This window comes from Tamandua tetradactyla, chromosome 1 (assembly GCF_023851605.1).
Source record: "Tamandua tetradactyla isolate mTamTet1 chromosome 1, mTamTet1.pri, whole genome shotgun sequence".
NCBI classification, from domain to species: domain Eukaryota; kingdom Metazoa; phylum Chordata; class Mammalia; order Pilosa; family Myrmecophagidae; genus Tamandua; species Tamandua tetradactyla.
In genome coordinates, this window is record NC_135327.1 from 165,031,774 (window position 1) to 165,046,222 (window position 14,449).

General features: G+C 44.7%; 1 protein-coding gene across 1 annotated transcript; it reads left to right on the forward strand.

Moving 5' to 3' along the window:
• The first annotated feature begins 7,399 nt into the window (after nucleotides 1-7,399).
• Nucleotides 7,400-11,768, forward strand: LOC143687189 (uncharacterized). Its single transcript, XM_077163924.1, has 4 exons — nucleotides 7,400-8,034; nucleotides 8,659-8,718; nucleotides 9,458-9,651; nucleotides 9,931-11,768. Exons 1-4 carry the CDS (start codon nucleotides 7,613-7,615, stop codon nucleotides 10,362-10,364), a joined length of 1,110 nt encoding a protein of 369 aa, XP_077020039.1. The 5' UTR covers nucleotides 7,400-7,612; the 3' UTR covers nucleotides 10,365-11,768.
• Nucleotides 11,769-14,449: the final 2,681 nt, after the last annotated feature.

Genomic DNA, 14,449 nt, shown 5'->3' on the forward strand with positions numbered 1-14,449 from the left:
AGTTGAGATGGTTGTGTTGCCTTGGCTGGGTAACGGTATCCAGTTTTTTGGTCAACTAAGCACCAGCCTGGTTGTTATGATGAGAATATTTCATGGACTTAAATTGTTAGTAAATTGATTGTATCTGTGGCTGATTACATCTACAATCAACTGAGGAGATTCTTTCAACAATGAGAGTTATCTCATCCAACCAGTTGAGGACTTTTAAAGGAGAAGTGGTGATTTCAGCAGTTAGAAGAGAGAATTTCAATTTCTTCTTCATCCAGCCATCTTCTTTTGGGGAATTTAGCAGAAATCTTCACTGGAGTTCCCAGCTTGTGGGCTGGTCTGTGGAATTTGAACTTGCCCATCCCCATAGTCATATGAGATATTTCTTATAAAGATCTCATAATATTTACAGATATCTCCCATCAGTTTTGTTTCCCTAGAAATCTCTGACAAATACAGCTTTGGTGCCAAGAGTGATTCTTGGGAAACACAATTTTAATGATGAGATTTCTGAGTTGCTTGTGGGGTTTTCAGAATTGTTTCTCTAATCTAATTAGATTCAAATGTACTAATGACTCTATTCTAGTAGTCAAGATGGTTCTGATAGGGCCACAGTGGCTCAGCAGGCAAGAATGCTCACCTGCCATGCCAGAGGACCTGGGTTCGATTCCTGGTGCCTGCCCAAGTTAAAAAAAAAAAAAAAAGATGGTTCTGAAAGCCCATGTCATAATTTCGCACTAGAGATTTGCAAAATATCACCATTGGGTATAGCATCTCAAGGACTTATGAAAGGGCCAGACTCTAGTAAGAGTTGTTTTTGACACTTAAACATTTGTGGATTAAAAGGTATAGTCATGTTGGCTGATTATTCCTAAATATGTTGGGTACAGTTATAAAAGAAAAGGATGAGCTTAAGATGTCAATTTCCTAATTTAAATGTCACATAAAGGATGTGAAAGTTTCTATGTGTGCCCTGAATTTCTCACTTTGTGTAACCTCAGGCTGGAGATTTCTGAAAACCAGACCCAGAGTCTCATTGTGTGAATGGCTGAATTACAGCACACACTAAATTCCCAACCTTGAAGGGTGTATCCTTGAAAGGGAAAACTAAATTTGTAAAGTCTGTTCTGCTCAACTGAGGTTGCCATTACATGACCTTGATAATAAATTGTTGTAGAATTTGTTATGCTTAACTGCGGTGGCCATTACGTGACCTTGGTAATAAATTGTTGAAATGTACACTCTAGCTGAGAGGACTGGCTAACCTCATAGATACAGATGTACTTTATTTAAAAGAGTTTTCTAGGTCCCAGGAAACTCCTCTCAGTCCCTAGCCAGTTCCCAGAGATCCACTTGGGCCCAGTCATGCAAACTAATTGGAATCCTGCCACGATTGTGAAAAGATACCATATAACTGCATGCAAGCAGTTGGACTAGAGCATCTCATTAGAGAGAAAGAAAGAGAGAATCTTATCTGGGAAGAGGATGCTCTGCTGTGGACTTTTACCAGTCAGACCCTGAATGCTGTCTCCAAGATTCCCCATCACTCCTTTTCAGGTGTTGGTATTGTACCATCTGGTGATGTAAGTATGTCTCACTTCTAACAATCTTTTAATCACTTTCCTAATAAATTTCTTTTGATATCTGTCATGGTTAGGGACATGTGTCAACTTGGCCAAGTTGTGATAGCTGTTTATCTGATTGGGCAAGTACTGGGCTGTCTGTTGCAATGAGGACATTTCATAGGATTAGGTCATGATCACGTCAGCTACATCCACAGCTGTTTCCATTTGTGATCAGGCAAAGGGGATTGTCTTCCACAATTAGTGATGCTAAATCTAAACATGGGAAGCCTTTAAGGAGGACTCAGAGGAGACAGGCCCCATTCATGCTTCGGCTGGTGAGCCTCTCCTGTGGAGTTCATCCAGACCTCCATTGGAGTTGTCGGCTTCACAGCCTGCCCTGTGGATTTGGACTCTGGGTTCTTGTGGTCACATGAGACACTTTTATAAATTTTATATTTGCAAGTGTTCCCTGTTGATTCTGTTTATCTAGAGAACCCTAACTAGTACAGCAATGTTACAAGTCCAGGAAAGCTTTGTTAAAAGAGAACTCTTATCAGAACTGATCTTGATAGTCTAAAAATGGATGTTTTCAAAGAAGTCTCATAAAAATCTGGAAATACAGCAGTCACTACATGCCACATTTCCCTTTTTTCTGGATTATGTTGACCTTTTGAACGCTCTTTGACTTTGCCAAATGAAGAAATGTTGAGTAGATTAGACAGGCTTTGGTAGCAAGGAAGCTGTATACATATGCACACCTGTCACAGTTTACTATATCCATATTTGCTGACAGTACTATGTTCTGTTTAAGCATATAAAAGTTCTGTGATTTAATATCTATTTTATTTTATAATTTTATTTATTTATTTATTTAGAATAGGTAAAACAGTCACATGGCTCAAAATTCAAAAGGTACTTAAGCGTATACAGTAAGTCTCATTGCCACCCCATTCTTCCAGTTCTCTCTGGAAATAGCCAATACTATTGTTTCTTATATATTCTTCCAGAAATATTTTCTTTGTTTACAAACAAATATATATAAATAGCACTTTCCACAAATAGTAGCAGACTGAAAATGCTCTGATTGACAACCTTCATTTTCCATTTAACAATATATCTTAAAGATCATTCAATATTAGTACATAAAGAGCTTCATCTTTGTTATGATTTCATGACAGGAATATATTTTAAAGTAAAGGAAACATAAACACTGGGATAGTATAATAGGTTGGAAACATTTATTCTCATACAAAAATTTTTCTAATATTAACAATTTTATTTAAAAATTCAAACCCTACTTTCAATTTCAAACTATTTCAGTAATAATTTCAATTATGTGATTAAATACTGAGAAATCACTGAATGATAGGATTTGCCATTCTCATAATATATTTTCTATTTTTAAATTCAGGGATTAGAAAAAAGTTGTTTTAAAAATATTAGGCATTGAAATCAGTAGGTGATCCCATATTAAGCAAAATTTCAATGTCTATTATAAAAGTTCTCATTAAAATTATTCCATGAAATTAAAAAATACTCAAGGTTTGGTTAAATGATCTAAGTTAAATGTTTTTGTGCATAATCTTTAATGCAAACATTGTTAGAGCAAATATATGTTAACAGAAAGAACATTAAAGTACATGTATTTATATTTGCTTTGTAACATGTGATATGTATATAAATATATATATATTTAAGAAATAAACCTTGGATGGTGAAACTTCCAGCCAGGACATATCCAACCATTCATGAGGATTTCTCTTTGAGGTCATTAAAATGTGGTCAGCAATCTGTCAAATTATCAATGCAGTCTCTTCTACTCCTGGTGCAATTATAAGCTAAAATATATATTGTCATATGCTAGTTAACAGGAAATATTAGGAAGTAAAATATATCATTTAAACATAGCTTGGAGTTAGAAGAAAGAATAAAAGTTAAAAAAAACAGCTGATTCTGTCTTTAAACACTAGTTTAGATATAATTTGATAATTTATCTATCTGAAATCCAGGATATTTTATTTATGAGAATAAACAATTTCTTTCATTTAAAAAATGATAGCCTTGTAGGTTCCAGCTTGGGGAAGTAAATTGTTTTTCTTCACTTTCATTTTAAATACATTTGGCATTTAGTAACAAAGTCTTTTAAAAACATCTTTGCTGCTTTATTTCATCTATATTAGAAAAAACAAATTAGAATATGACTCATAATGCTTAATTTTACACGTTTTCTAGGTTTCACCCAAAAGTAAGAATTAAAAAAAATAGTCCAAGATTTTTCAAAAACAAAGTCAAACAAAAAAGAAGGGATATTTATACAATGAGTTTGATGCTGTATACAAAAAGAAATATAAGGTTTTGGTTCAGAGTAATGATCCTCAGTTTTGCGATTTGCTATATCCAATCTTGTCTTATTTGATTTTCAGACGCCCCTACCAAAATTGTGTTGTACGTGGGTCTGTATTAAGTTCAACCCTAAAAAGGAATTTTTTATATCCACTATATCCTGTCACTTGTTTTTTTCTCATGCCTTTCTCTATTCTGAAATGCCAGTTTTTGCCTTCCCCTCTCACTTCTGTCTTTCTCTTTTCCATCTTTTAGTGTTGGTAGGAGGAAAGCTAGTTCATGGGTTAGAAGTTTAACATGGACCGAGAATTACTGCCCTAAACAATCATACCCTAGAAATATAAATATCCTGTCCTGTATTGGAAATCTAAAAAATGAAGACAAATTAAGATATCTTTTTTTTCACAAGAGTAGCAAATACAAAACTGTTAGTACTCACTTGGGAAGTATATGTACTCGAAAGAATGATTTTTTTTAAATGATATTAAATATTCATAGAGTGTACAGGAATAAAGTTTATTTGCAAATTTATTTTATTGCTAAGTTTGGGATGTTTTGAGAAATTTTTATAAAAGTGTACATTTATTCAAAAGTCATGATTTTATGTAATGGTAATGATTATCATCTCAATTTGTTAGGACATGGGGTCTCAGGTTTATGACTAGAATTTAAGAGGGTCAGAAATGTACTTTGAATCAACACTTTAGGAACTATAATTATGCTCAGTCGAGTAGAGCAAAGTGACCATAGTTGCTTCTCAAATTCAATGGAGAAAACAAGAATCATGCTATACAACTACCTAGAAATAAGACTAAGCAGTTTAGAGTAGACTTCCAGACCTTTTTCTTTATCCTGTTTGCCTATGCTCATACATGTATATTCATTTTAAAAGAAAAGAAAAGAAAGGATCACATCCTACCTGAACTGTTAAAGTATGCTTTTTTAAAATGCAGCACAAAATTATTCACAAATACTGGGAAATAAGTTTAAATCACCAAATAGTCTTCTAGAAATGCTGTCCAAATTTATATTTATGCAAAAAAATATGAGGATCCTTTACCCCATGTCTTATTAGAAATAGGTATTATTAATCTTTTAAATCTTTGACAGAATTATATGCAGAAAAAATTTTGTAGTTGTATTAATTTGTCTCAAATGGCTCTGGAACCATTAGCGTATTTAAAAGTTATTTTTTTCTAACTTTGCCAAATAATAATGCATTAGATAGGACTTATTAAGTTTTTGAGTTATAATAGTAAAGATAAGTAATTTCTGTGATTAAAAGACTTGTTATAGTTTAAATAAATATTTTTATTTTGGGGTGTGTGTCTGGGAATAGAACCTGGTTCTCCTACATGAAAGGCAGGCATTCTAATCACTGAACTACCCATGCGCTCTTATATAAATACTTTTAATGTTAGATTGAAATGCAAGATTATTCTAGTTTCTAATTGCCAATCTGCTCTAACAGGTGTATTGGGGTATGTGGAGTAAATAAAAATGTAAAAAAAGCAGGACAACAGAAAGCACATGTAAATAAACATCCTGTACCTCAGCAAGGGTAGTGAATACATAATTTTCTACACTTATCCCATATTATTCTTAGGGCTCAAATCTGCTGTGGGCATCCCTAACTCATGGTGAAATTCTTTATAGCATGGATTTTTACCCTAAATGCAAGTAGTTCTCAGCTTGAAGATGAAGATACTTGGGGCCTTCAAGGCCAGCGCCTCTGTCTTATGCTGTGTCACCTTCCTAAAACCATCTATAGAAGCCTGAACAGTCAGTTATGCATTCCAGAGCTTTGGCTCCAGTTACGCTCAGCTGTCCAACAACACTGTCCTCTGGCTAATCAGTCAATCATAACTAAAAACTCAAAAACCAACAGAAAGCCACCAATTTCCACTCCTGAAATAATTCATTAGAAATTTTTAGATTTTTCTGTAACTTTCCTGCACTGGTTATGTTCCTAGTTTTTCAACTTCTATATGAAGCAGAGAATTCTTAAGGTGGCGATTAATCTAGACTAGAAATGGTTACACTACATGTACGCAACATGCTAAAAGATGTCAACCAAAGCTAACCCAGGCTATGTCAGAGGGCAAGCAGGGTCACTGATTAACATCTGCAATTTTGTCTCCTTATCTTCAAACTAGAACACAATGACTCAACCCTGCCATATCAATGTTAACTAGTAAAGCTCACTTTACAGACAAGGAATGTGAAGAGACACTTAAAGCTCCTTTAACATTGTTATGATTTAACATGCCCTTTACCATGTTAACATGTTAACATGATTTCACATCTGTCATGCCACAGGGCCATCCTATATAAATTCCATTTAATTTCAACTTCTTCATGGTGCTGAGCCAGAAAGGAATCTACCTTTCCAAGGATGACACAGCCACAGCCAGCCCTTATGAGTGAGGCACTCCATGTTTTGGAATGCTGTTGCCTCTGCATCTTAGCTACTCGAAGACCAGCCATGGCTTTTACACAAATGAGCTCCAATCCTCATGATGACCCAGGAAATAGATGGTAGAATGACCCCATTGTGTAGGTGTGGAGACTGGGGAGACCCTGAGATGAGAGTTACAATGACTACACCATGGTCACAAGATTTCTCAAAAAGTTCATCTGTGTGAGAATTGAGTTCTCCCTCCTTATGCATGGGGCCCACTCTGCACCCAGTCCTTCAAAAGTAGCTGTGGGTGATGTGTTGTGAGTGATGTGTTGAGGAAACTTGGTCCAGTCAACAGGATAACATGTTTAAGGAGGATGAGCATCAGGAGTCAAGAGGGCCTTTCCTGGAGGACCTAATGGTTAAGAAGTTTCAGTTAAGGGGCTTCAGCAGATGACCTCACTTCCTTTGAGCTGCAGTCCAATGGAATGTAGAACCTAAGTAACCAGGCACCTAGATTCCACAACAGTCCCCCTACCAGGCTCACTTAGCCAGAGATGATCGACAGTACAACATGTTCTTGTGTTGCATTTGTAGAGCAGTAGGATCTGGCACGAGAAAACCAAGGAAGGAGACATTTTTCAACAGAGGTAGGCACTGGCTGAATCCTCCACCTCGCCACTGCAGTCTGTTGGTCAGGGTGTTCATGAAGGTAAGTCAAAGTGGCCCAAGGTCAGAGAATTAAGGAAATGCCAGCATTGTTATTTTGCCTCTGTAGCCCCTTAATACTCCTCCTTTCAGTGTGAGGAGACATGAGGAACGGGGTCATCCATGGCCATATTGGGAAACTTCATATGCACTTTGTGATCAAACGTGAAGTCATAGATGGCTGTTGGGAAGGCAAGTGGTGATGGTGAAGTAATCCCCATGCAATGTGTTAATCCTGAGCCCAAAAGTTGTCATCTCCTATTGATGTGAACTGGGGAAATGTGCAGACACTTGATCTTTGGTCTGAGCAGGGATCACCATGGCTGCAGGTACTCAGAACTACTTTTAAGGTAAAAGATGTTCAAGTCTTATTTTTTGTCGGTGTGAAAGCAAAGGTGTTCTCGCTATCTGGGTGTTCTTGATGCACTGCCTCCACAGTAGGGAAGAATAGGATGTGAGCAGGCTCTTCCCCTCCATGTCTGGAGTAGACCCCTCTTCCACAGGATGGAGGAAAGATCATAAAGCTTCAGTGTGAATGCTTCCAGCTTCTGTCCTGCGTGAAGTTGAGTACCCCCATCTCATGAATGGGGGTGATTTATGAGGAATCATGTGGATAAAGTGCTTTCCACACATTGATGCACAACTCCTTGTGACTTCATTATTCCCCCACCTGAGTTCTACATTGGAGTGTGGGACTTTTTCTGCTAGATGCATTCTTGCTCCACTTCTTGCCCCAAGGCAGGGAGGAGCAGGGAAAGGCAAGTATACATACACCCACAGCACCGGCCCTCTCCTGGTTCCCAGTCCAGTGGCTAACCACCTTCTTCTGCTATTCCATTCTCAGGGTGCAAAGGTGTCCCCAGTCCAGAGTGACCTGGAGGACACCGGCAAGGTGGGAGCCTGGGAAAAGTTCATGAAGCACATGGTGGCAGCTGTTGCAGAGGGTGACCAGACCTACATATCCCTTCTCGTGTTAAATTACCAGGACTTCTTTTCCATTCAGCAAGTCCTGGACCGGGTGTCCAACAGGTGAGCAAGGCTTCCTCCTCAATCTCATAATCAATCTGGCATGCCTGAGCTGAATGTCTGGGGAAGGTCATTGCAGCATCGAAACTCAGTTTCCTCCTCTTGCTAGTGGAGTCATAGAAGGACCAACCTGCTGAGGTCAGAGTCAGGATTGAGTGATTCTGGGTCATGGAAAGTGTTTCCCCATGCCAGGCTTTCTGGAGAGGGGGCTTGGTGGAGAGGGCTTGTCAACGTTGAGAATTTTCCTTTCAATGCGAAGAGGCTCTGCTCCAAAGTGACCTTTGGAATCCTATATTCCCTTTCAGAGGAGGTTTGCATTGCATCAAACTGGATTCTGTCTTCAGTGTGGCCTGAGTTGCCACTTATGCTGGGGGCTGGCTGAAGAGCCCCAGGCCTCACCAGTTATCTTTGAAGGAGCAGCTAAGGGATCATTCATTCATCTAGGATATAGGAAGAATAATCTATGTGCAGGCCCTTTTCAAGGCACTTAGCCTACTTCATTGAACAAAACAGCAGAATTGCCTGTGGCCTCCTGCTTGCCAAATCATAGGGGGTCAGATAGCAGTAGATGTCATGAGTAGGGGTGCTTCGAAGAAATTACATGTGACACCCCCATGTACCCTGCAGGTATGCAAACAGCTGCAATTTGCCAGACAGGGATGGAAGAGGCCAGGAGTGCCTGAAAAAGTGAGTGAATTCAGCATGAGGAGAGAGGAGCTCCTTCTTCACAGCTCAAGATGGGGAGTGGGGGCCGGTGCCAGGAAGGACTGGGCAGGTCTCTGCATCCATCTCATGATTCTCCCTGGAGTTCAGAGGTCTGGGCTCCATCCACTGCAGGACGTCCGGATTCTCAGAGACCCATGCAAGAGTTCCTGGGACACAGGGTGCTCAGAGCACACTCCACACACACCCAACTCTGCTGCCCCTCCACCACGCCAGCAGCACACAGACACAGTTCAGGAGATGTGGGGAGAATGCAGCTCCCAAATCCAACCTCACTACCCAGTCCTGTGAGCCTGGCTGCGGGTGGATGCAGTGAGGTGCGCCCGTGCCCTTTCGGGACCATGAGAGTGGGAAGAGGAGAACCTCACATGCCTCGCAGAGAAGGAGGCATGACCGCAGGGCATGAACTCCAGACTGAGGTGACATGATGGCCCTGAGTAGGCTGAGGCAGGGTCATGCTCTGTTCTCTCATCAGGCAATTTATGCAGTTCCTACTGTGTGCAAGTGCAGTGCCATTGGCTGAGCAGACACAATCCCTCCCTGTCCTCATGCTGTTTCTGTTCCAGTGGGAGGTTGCACAGCAGATACAGACAGAAATAGTCTGGCTGGTCCTGCCCAGGAAGCCCCACCTGGGAGGGTGGTCACCAGAGGGCAGTGTGGCAGGAACAGACATTAATCACTCTGTGGCCCTGTCCACCCCCAGCACCTTCTCCTGCCTCCTGCTGACCTGGCTCCAGGAGTTTCCTGATGATTTCTGTGAACCCCCAGACTTTTCCAGCCTGAAGGAGCTGCTGTCCTTCGCGCAGGTGGCACTGCTTGGGTCTGCCCTGGAGAGGCAGGCCCAGGACCTCCTCTCTTGGCTGGAGTCCTTAGTGGCCAGTGAGACCCAGACACAGGGTGAGGAGCATGGAGGTGGCTGGGAAGTATGGGAGGAGATGAGGGTCGGGCCAAAGTTTATTTTTGCCTTTGGGCAGGGAGTAAAGAAGGGCATCAGTCCACTCCCCTGAGCACTTGCAGTCTGAAAGACTTTGTGAGGGTGGTACCCCTTGGAGAGTCACTGCAGTCATTTCTTTGCCAAGAAAGGTCCATAGAAAGCCAGTTCTGTTGTTGCATCTTTACCTCTTGGGGCTCGTACGTGAGACCCAGCATTGCAAACCACAGTACTGCTTCCTCCAGGGCTAGTTCCATCGATGGCAGCAGAAATCGAGTCAGCTGCAGACCTGAAGGCACCTGTGGCAGCACCTGCAATGCCAGCTGCTGACCTGGCTCCACCGTGGTCTCCAGAGCTCCTTCTGCCTACTCCAGCTCCAGAGAGGGAGGCAGTTCCAAGGCCACCTGCCTTGCCACCTTCAGAGGCTTCATCATCCCCAGCTCTGGAGCCGAAGCTGGAGACCTCACCTGCTTTACCAGCAGAGCAGGTGGTGGCTCTGATGCCACCTCAGCTGCCACCCTCAGGCCTAAAGCCTGTGGCTTCTCTGGATCTGGTACCTGCTGCCTCACCACCTGAGGCACCCACTGAGCAGCAGGAAGCAGACCAGGTGCCACCTGCAATACCATCTGTTCCGCTGCAGTCAACGCCAGCTGTCACTCCACCAGGAGATCTTTCTTGATCCTCACATGGGCACCAAGAGCAGGGACTGAGGGAGGGGAAAGCCCCAGTCGTGGTGTTCCCTCCCAGGATGCTGGCAGAGCAGCTCATCCAGATCGATGTGGTGAGCATCTGGGCTCCTTACGGGGAATGTGGTGGATCTTTTCTGGCATTGCTCTGCCTGAATTGCCATTCCCAGACCTAGGGTCCAATGATCTGGGTCCAAAACCCAGCTCCACCACTTTCCAGCCTGGTGACATGGGCAAGTTCCTAATTCCTAAGGCCTCATGTTCCCAGCTGGAGAGGACATCACAAGACACTGCCCAGACCATGTGTGTCACAGCATGGCAGTACAGAGAATAAATGTCTTAGGATCAAGGAGAGGCAGACGGGGCCTAGCTCATTGGGGGGCAGAGGGAAATCTCAGGTGTGCAACAGAGTCCAGGGTTAGCCCAGCCATCTGTCCCAGAGGCCTCCACGGCCTCCACATGCATTAGACATGATGTGTCCTGGACATGACGACAGGCTCCACACTAAGGTCCTGGATGTAGCAGTAGCAGGGGACACACATATAAATGAGATTAGAGGGAGTCACACAGCTGTCAGGAGGTACAGAACGTGCTGCCTGGGCTGTGTCCTGGGCATGTGGGTTTGGAGTCCCCATCCTGTGCTTGGCGGTGGTGAGGAAGGATTTCAGAGAAATGCAGATCTCTCCTCCCTGTCAGCATAAGGGTCCTGGGTTTTGCAAATGCACCCACAAAGCATGAGGGTGGGAAAAACACCCTGGGCAGTGGTGTTGAGTGCTGAGTTGACTTCAGCTCAGACCAATCTGGGCAGAACCAACCACTCTTTGGACTCCCAGTAGGACCAGGGGCAAGTGATGGCCCTGTGGGGCCTCTGTTCCTCATGTGGAAATGCTGTGAGACCATGCTGTGCTGCCTTACTCACAAGGGAGCCCACAGGGGTTCGAGAGAGCACAGGAATGTGGTTGAGCTTTCCTCTGGTTCTGATGGGAGAAGGCGCTGGAGAGAGCACCCTGACAACATTATGCAACACTCAGTTGTCTGGGGCACATTTCATGCCTGCACTTTGCACATGACACAGGAACCTCCAGGTGTCCAGCCCACTTGGTCAATGCCACACCACAGGGAGTGCTGCTCCTCAGTTGCATCCCAGTCAGGGCTGGCGATTGGTGACAGCAGCATTTCTGTCAATTGACACCTCCAGGCTGTCCAAACCCCAGTCAGGCAGGTGGGCTGAAGGGGTGAGGGGACCATGGCTTCCTTGACCATGTCCACTCTGGCAGGAGGGGATCTCTAAGGAGGCCACCAGGAAGGTGATACCAAGGAGAGAGCAAGAAAGACCCCTGTGGGAGAGAGTGAGGGTGCCTGAGGACACCGAGGGTCAGGGTGGGGTTGGCATCCATGACTGTACAGGGTTCACTCCTTTTTTTTTTTTTTATTAATTAAAAAAATGAAATTAACACAACATTTAGAAATCATTCCATTCTACATATGCAATCAGTAATTCTTAATATCATCACATAGATGTATGATCATCATTTCTTAGTACATTTACATCGATTTAGGAAAAGAACTAGCGAAACAACAGAAAAAGACATAGAATGTTAATATAGAGAAAAAAATAAAAATAATAATAATAAAAAATAAATATATATATAAAAAAGGAAAAAGAAAAAAACAAAAGACACAAACAAACAAACAAACAAACAAACAAAAAAACAAAAAAACTATAGCTCAGATGCAGCTTCATTCAGTGTTTTAACATATTTAAATTACAATTAGGTATTATTGTGCTGTCCATTTTTGAGTTTTTGTATCTAGTCAGGGTTCACTCCTTCTTGCACCACTGCTTTCTGTGCCCCTGAGCCTGGGAAGCCTCCATTAGACGTGCCATCATCTGGATCCTGAGATGGAGACTTGACCAGGTAGTATAGAGGAGGCCCTGATGGTTCACAGTCAAAGGAAGGCCTTGGCTGAGCCCAGTTGAAGGTGAATCTGGGTGAGATATTGAGCAACCTCATACTGTTTTGTGATTTACCAAGAGCCATGGCTGGGAGGTGACTAGCAATGCTCTTGCGGTCCAAGGGATTGGAGGGGAACTCAGTAGGAGGTGACTGAGAGCCCCAGATGTTGGCAGGGTGAGGTCTGTGTGGGGGAAGGGGACTGGGGGAAAGAGACTGCAGGGTGGGGGTTGGGTGTTTTCCAGCGGGCTAGGGCACTCCATTCCACTCCTGATGCCTATGTTTTCCCCCAGCCCACCGTTCCCCACCTGTGGATGCTCCTGTCAGAGCTAGCCTCCCTTCAGTTAGCTCCCACGGACTCTCAGGAAGGGAGTAGGACTTGGGGCCAGGAAGAGGGTTTCGAGTCCCATCAGCATAGGGGAGAGAGCCCCTCCCGGAGCCCTGTGCTGTCAGCCCGGGCCCCAGCTCATCCATAGGAGCCCTGGGAGCTGAGGCATCTTGTACCCCTTCCAGCTGCGGAAGCAAAGTTCAGGCAGAAGCCATAGGCCTTGTCCCTCTCCCACATCCCCTCCTGGTTGAGCTGGGCACTGACAGTCCCGCAGGTGTTGGCATGGGGGGAGAGTAGATTCAGCCCCTCCGTGGTGAGACCGCTGCTGGGTCCCTGCCTGCCTGACCCACAGTCTCACCATCTGCATTCAGAGAGGTTTAGGCTGGAAGATCCCTATACCTCTGCCCAGGGCCCTTGTTCTGGCACCCAGATTCCTGAATAGGTCTGAGCCCTGCGAGGGTTTGCCTGGCCCTGGTCACCCCTCCCAATAGTGCACAGGAGAGGGTGATGGGGCTGGTCAAGGCCTTTTGGAGTCTCTGCTGATGGACCTGGCTTTGTGTCTTGCAGGGGAGACTGATACATTACCAAATAGGGATGAAAGTGAGGAGGTGGGGCATCACTGCAGGTTTGAGGTGCAGGTGGGAGGGTCTGAGACTCACAGGGCCTGATGTCCTATTGCTTCATCCACCTTCAGTTTCTCACCAGGAGAGTTTGTTACACAGAGACGAGGTAGAACTTCCCCACGGCGGTGGGGGAGGTGTTGGCATCCAGGATATTCCCTGCAGAAGGGTCTGTGAGAATCCTGGGCTGAGACCAGGGAGGCCTTGGATGAGAGTGCAGGGAAGGAGGTGGCTCCTGTGACCAGATCCACAGACCCCAGCTGCAGCCCCTATCCCACCCAGCAAGGCCACCCTGGCCTCTTCTCCATCTTCTTCTTCTCTCTGCCCCAGGGACACAAGATCATTTCCATGATCGAGTGCCTCCAGGAGGGATATACCTACATGGACTTTTGGCACATGGAGGAATTTAAGGCCTGGTTTGGGGCTGTGGATCAGCTGAGTGAACCTGAGTGGTAAGACCAGGGCAGAAGGTAGCAGCAGCAGGGCCCCGCCATGAGCTGTGGCTTTCTGTAGCCTCACAGCAGCCCTCTGCCCTGTAGCCTCCATGTGTCTCGTGAGCGGGAGCTCCCGGCCCTGTTGGCCAGTGACACACTCGATGCCCCAAACCTCCCTGATGTTGTCAAGCCTCGGAGAGCAGGGTGAGATCCCTTTCCAGGGTAGTAATTGCAGCTGCCTCAGGGCTCAGTGTCTTTTTGGACTCAGCATCGCCTCGGGGTGTCTACACTTTAGTACTGGGGACCCTTCTCCTCTCCTGACCAGCCCTGTGACAGCATCATGGCCCCATCGTTCTGGGCCTGTGTGTCCCATGATGGAAATAGGAGATGCTGAGTGATCTCTCTGGTGCCTGGGGTTCAGGTCTCCCGTGGTCTGCATCATCCCTTGGCAGAGTGGCCCAAGTGCTGAGGGCTGTATGCAGAGGAGGGAGCAGATGGGTCCCTGGCACCGGCCCCAGTTTAGGCGCCGTTCTCTCCAGCCCCCAGGAGCTCAGCGCTGAGCCCAGCAGCAGCAGGGCCTCCCCACCCAGTGTCCGGCTCCAGCTTGGGCGTGACCTCAGGAGTGGAGTGGCATCTGTCTCACTCCCCGGACGTGAGGCCGATGCCTCCCAGGCTCACTTGGAAATGAGTGTGGGCCTCATTTCAACATGCCCTGATGGCCAGGAGAAGCAGGTGTCTGCT

Coding starts and splice junctions, on each gene's coding strand:
- LOC143687189 (XM_077163924.1), top strand. CDS start 7,613: ATGTGGATAAAGTGCTTTCCACACATTGATGCACAACTCCTTGTGACT. Junction 8,035..8,658: donor CTGGACCGGGTGTCCAACAG/GTGAGCAAGGCT, acceptor TGTACCCTGCAG/GTATGCAAACAGCTGCAATT. Junction 9,652..9,930: donor CAGTGAGACCCAGACACAGG/GTGAGGAGCATG, acceptor TGCTTCCTCCAG/GGCTAGTTCCATCGATGGCA.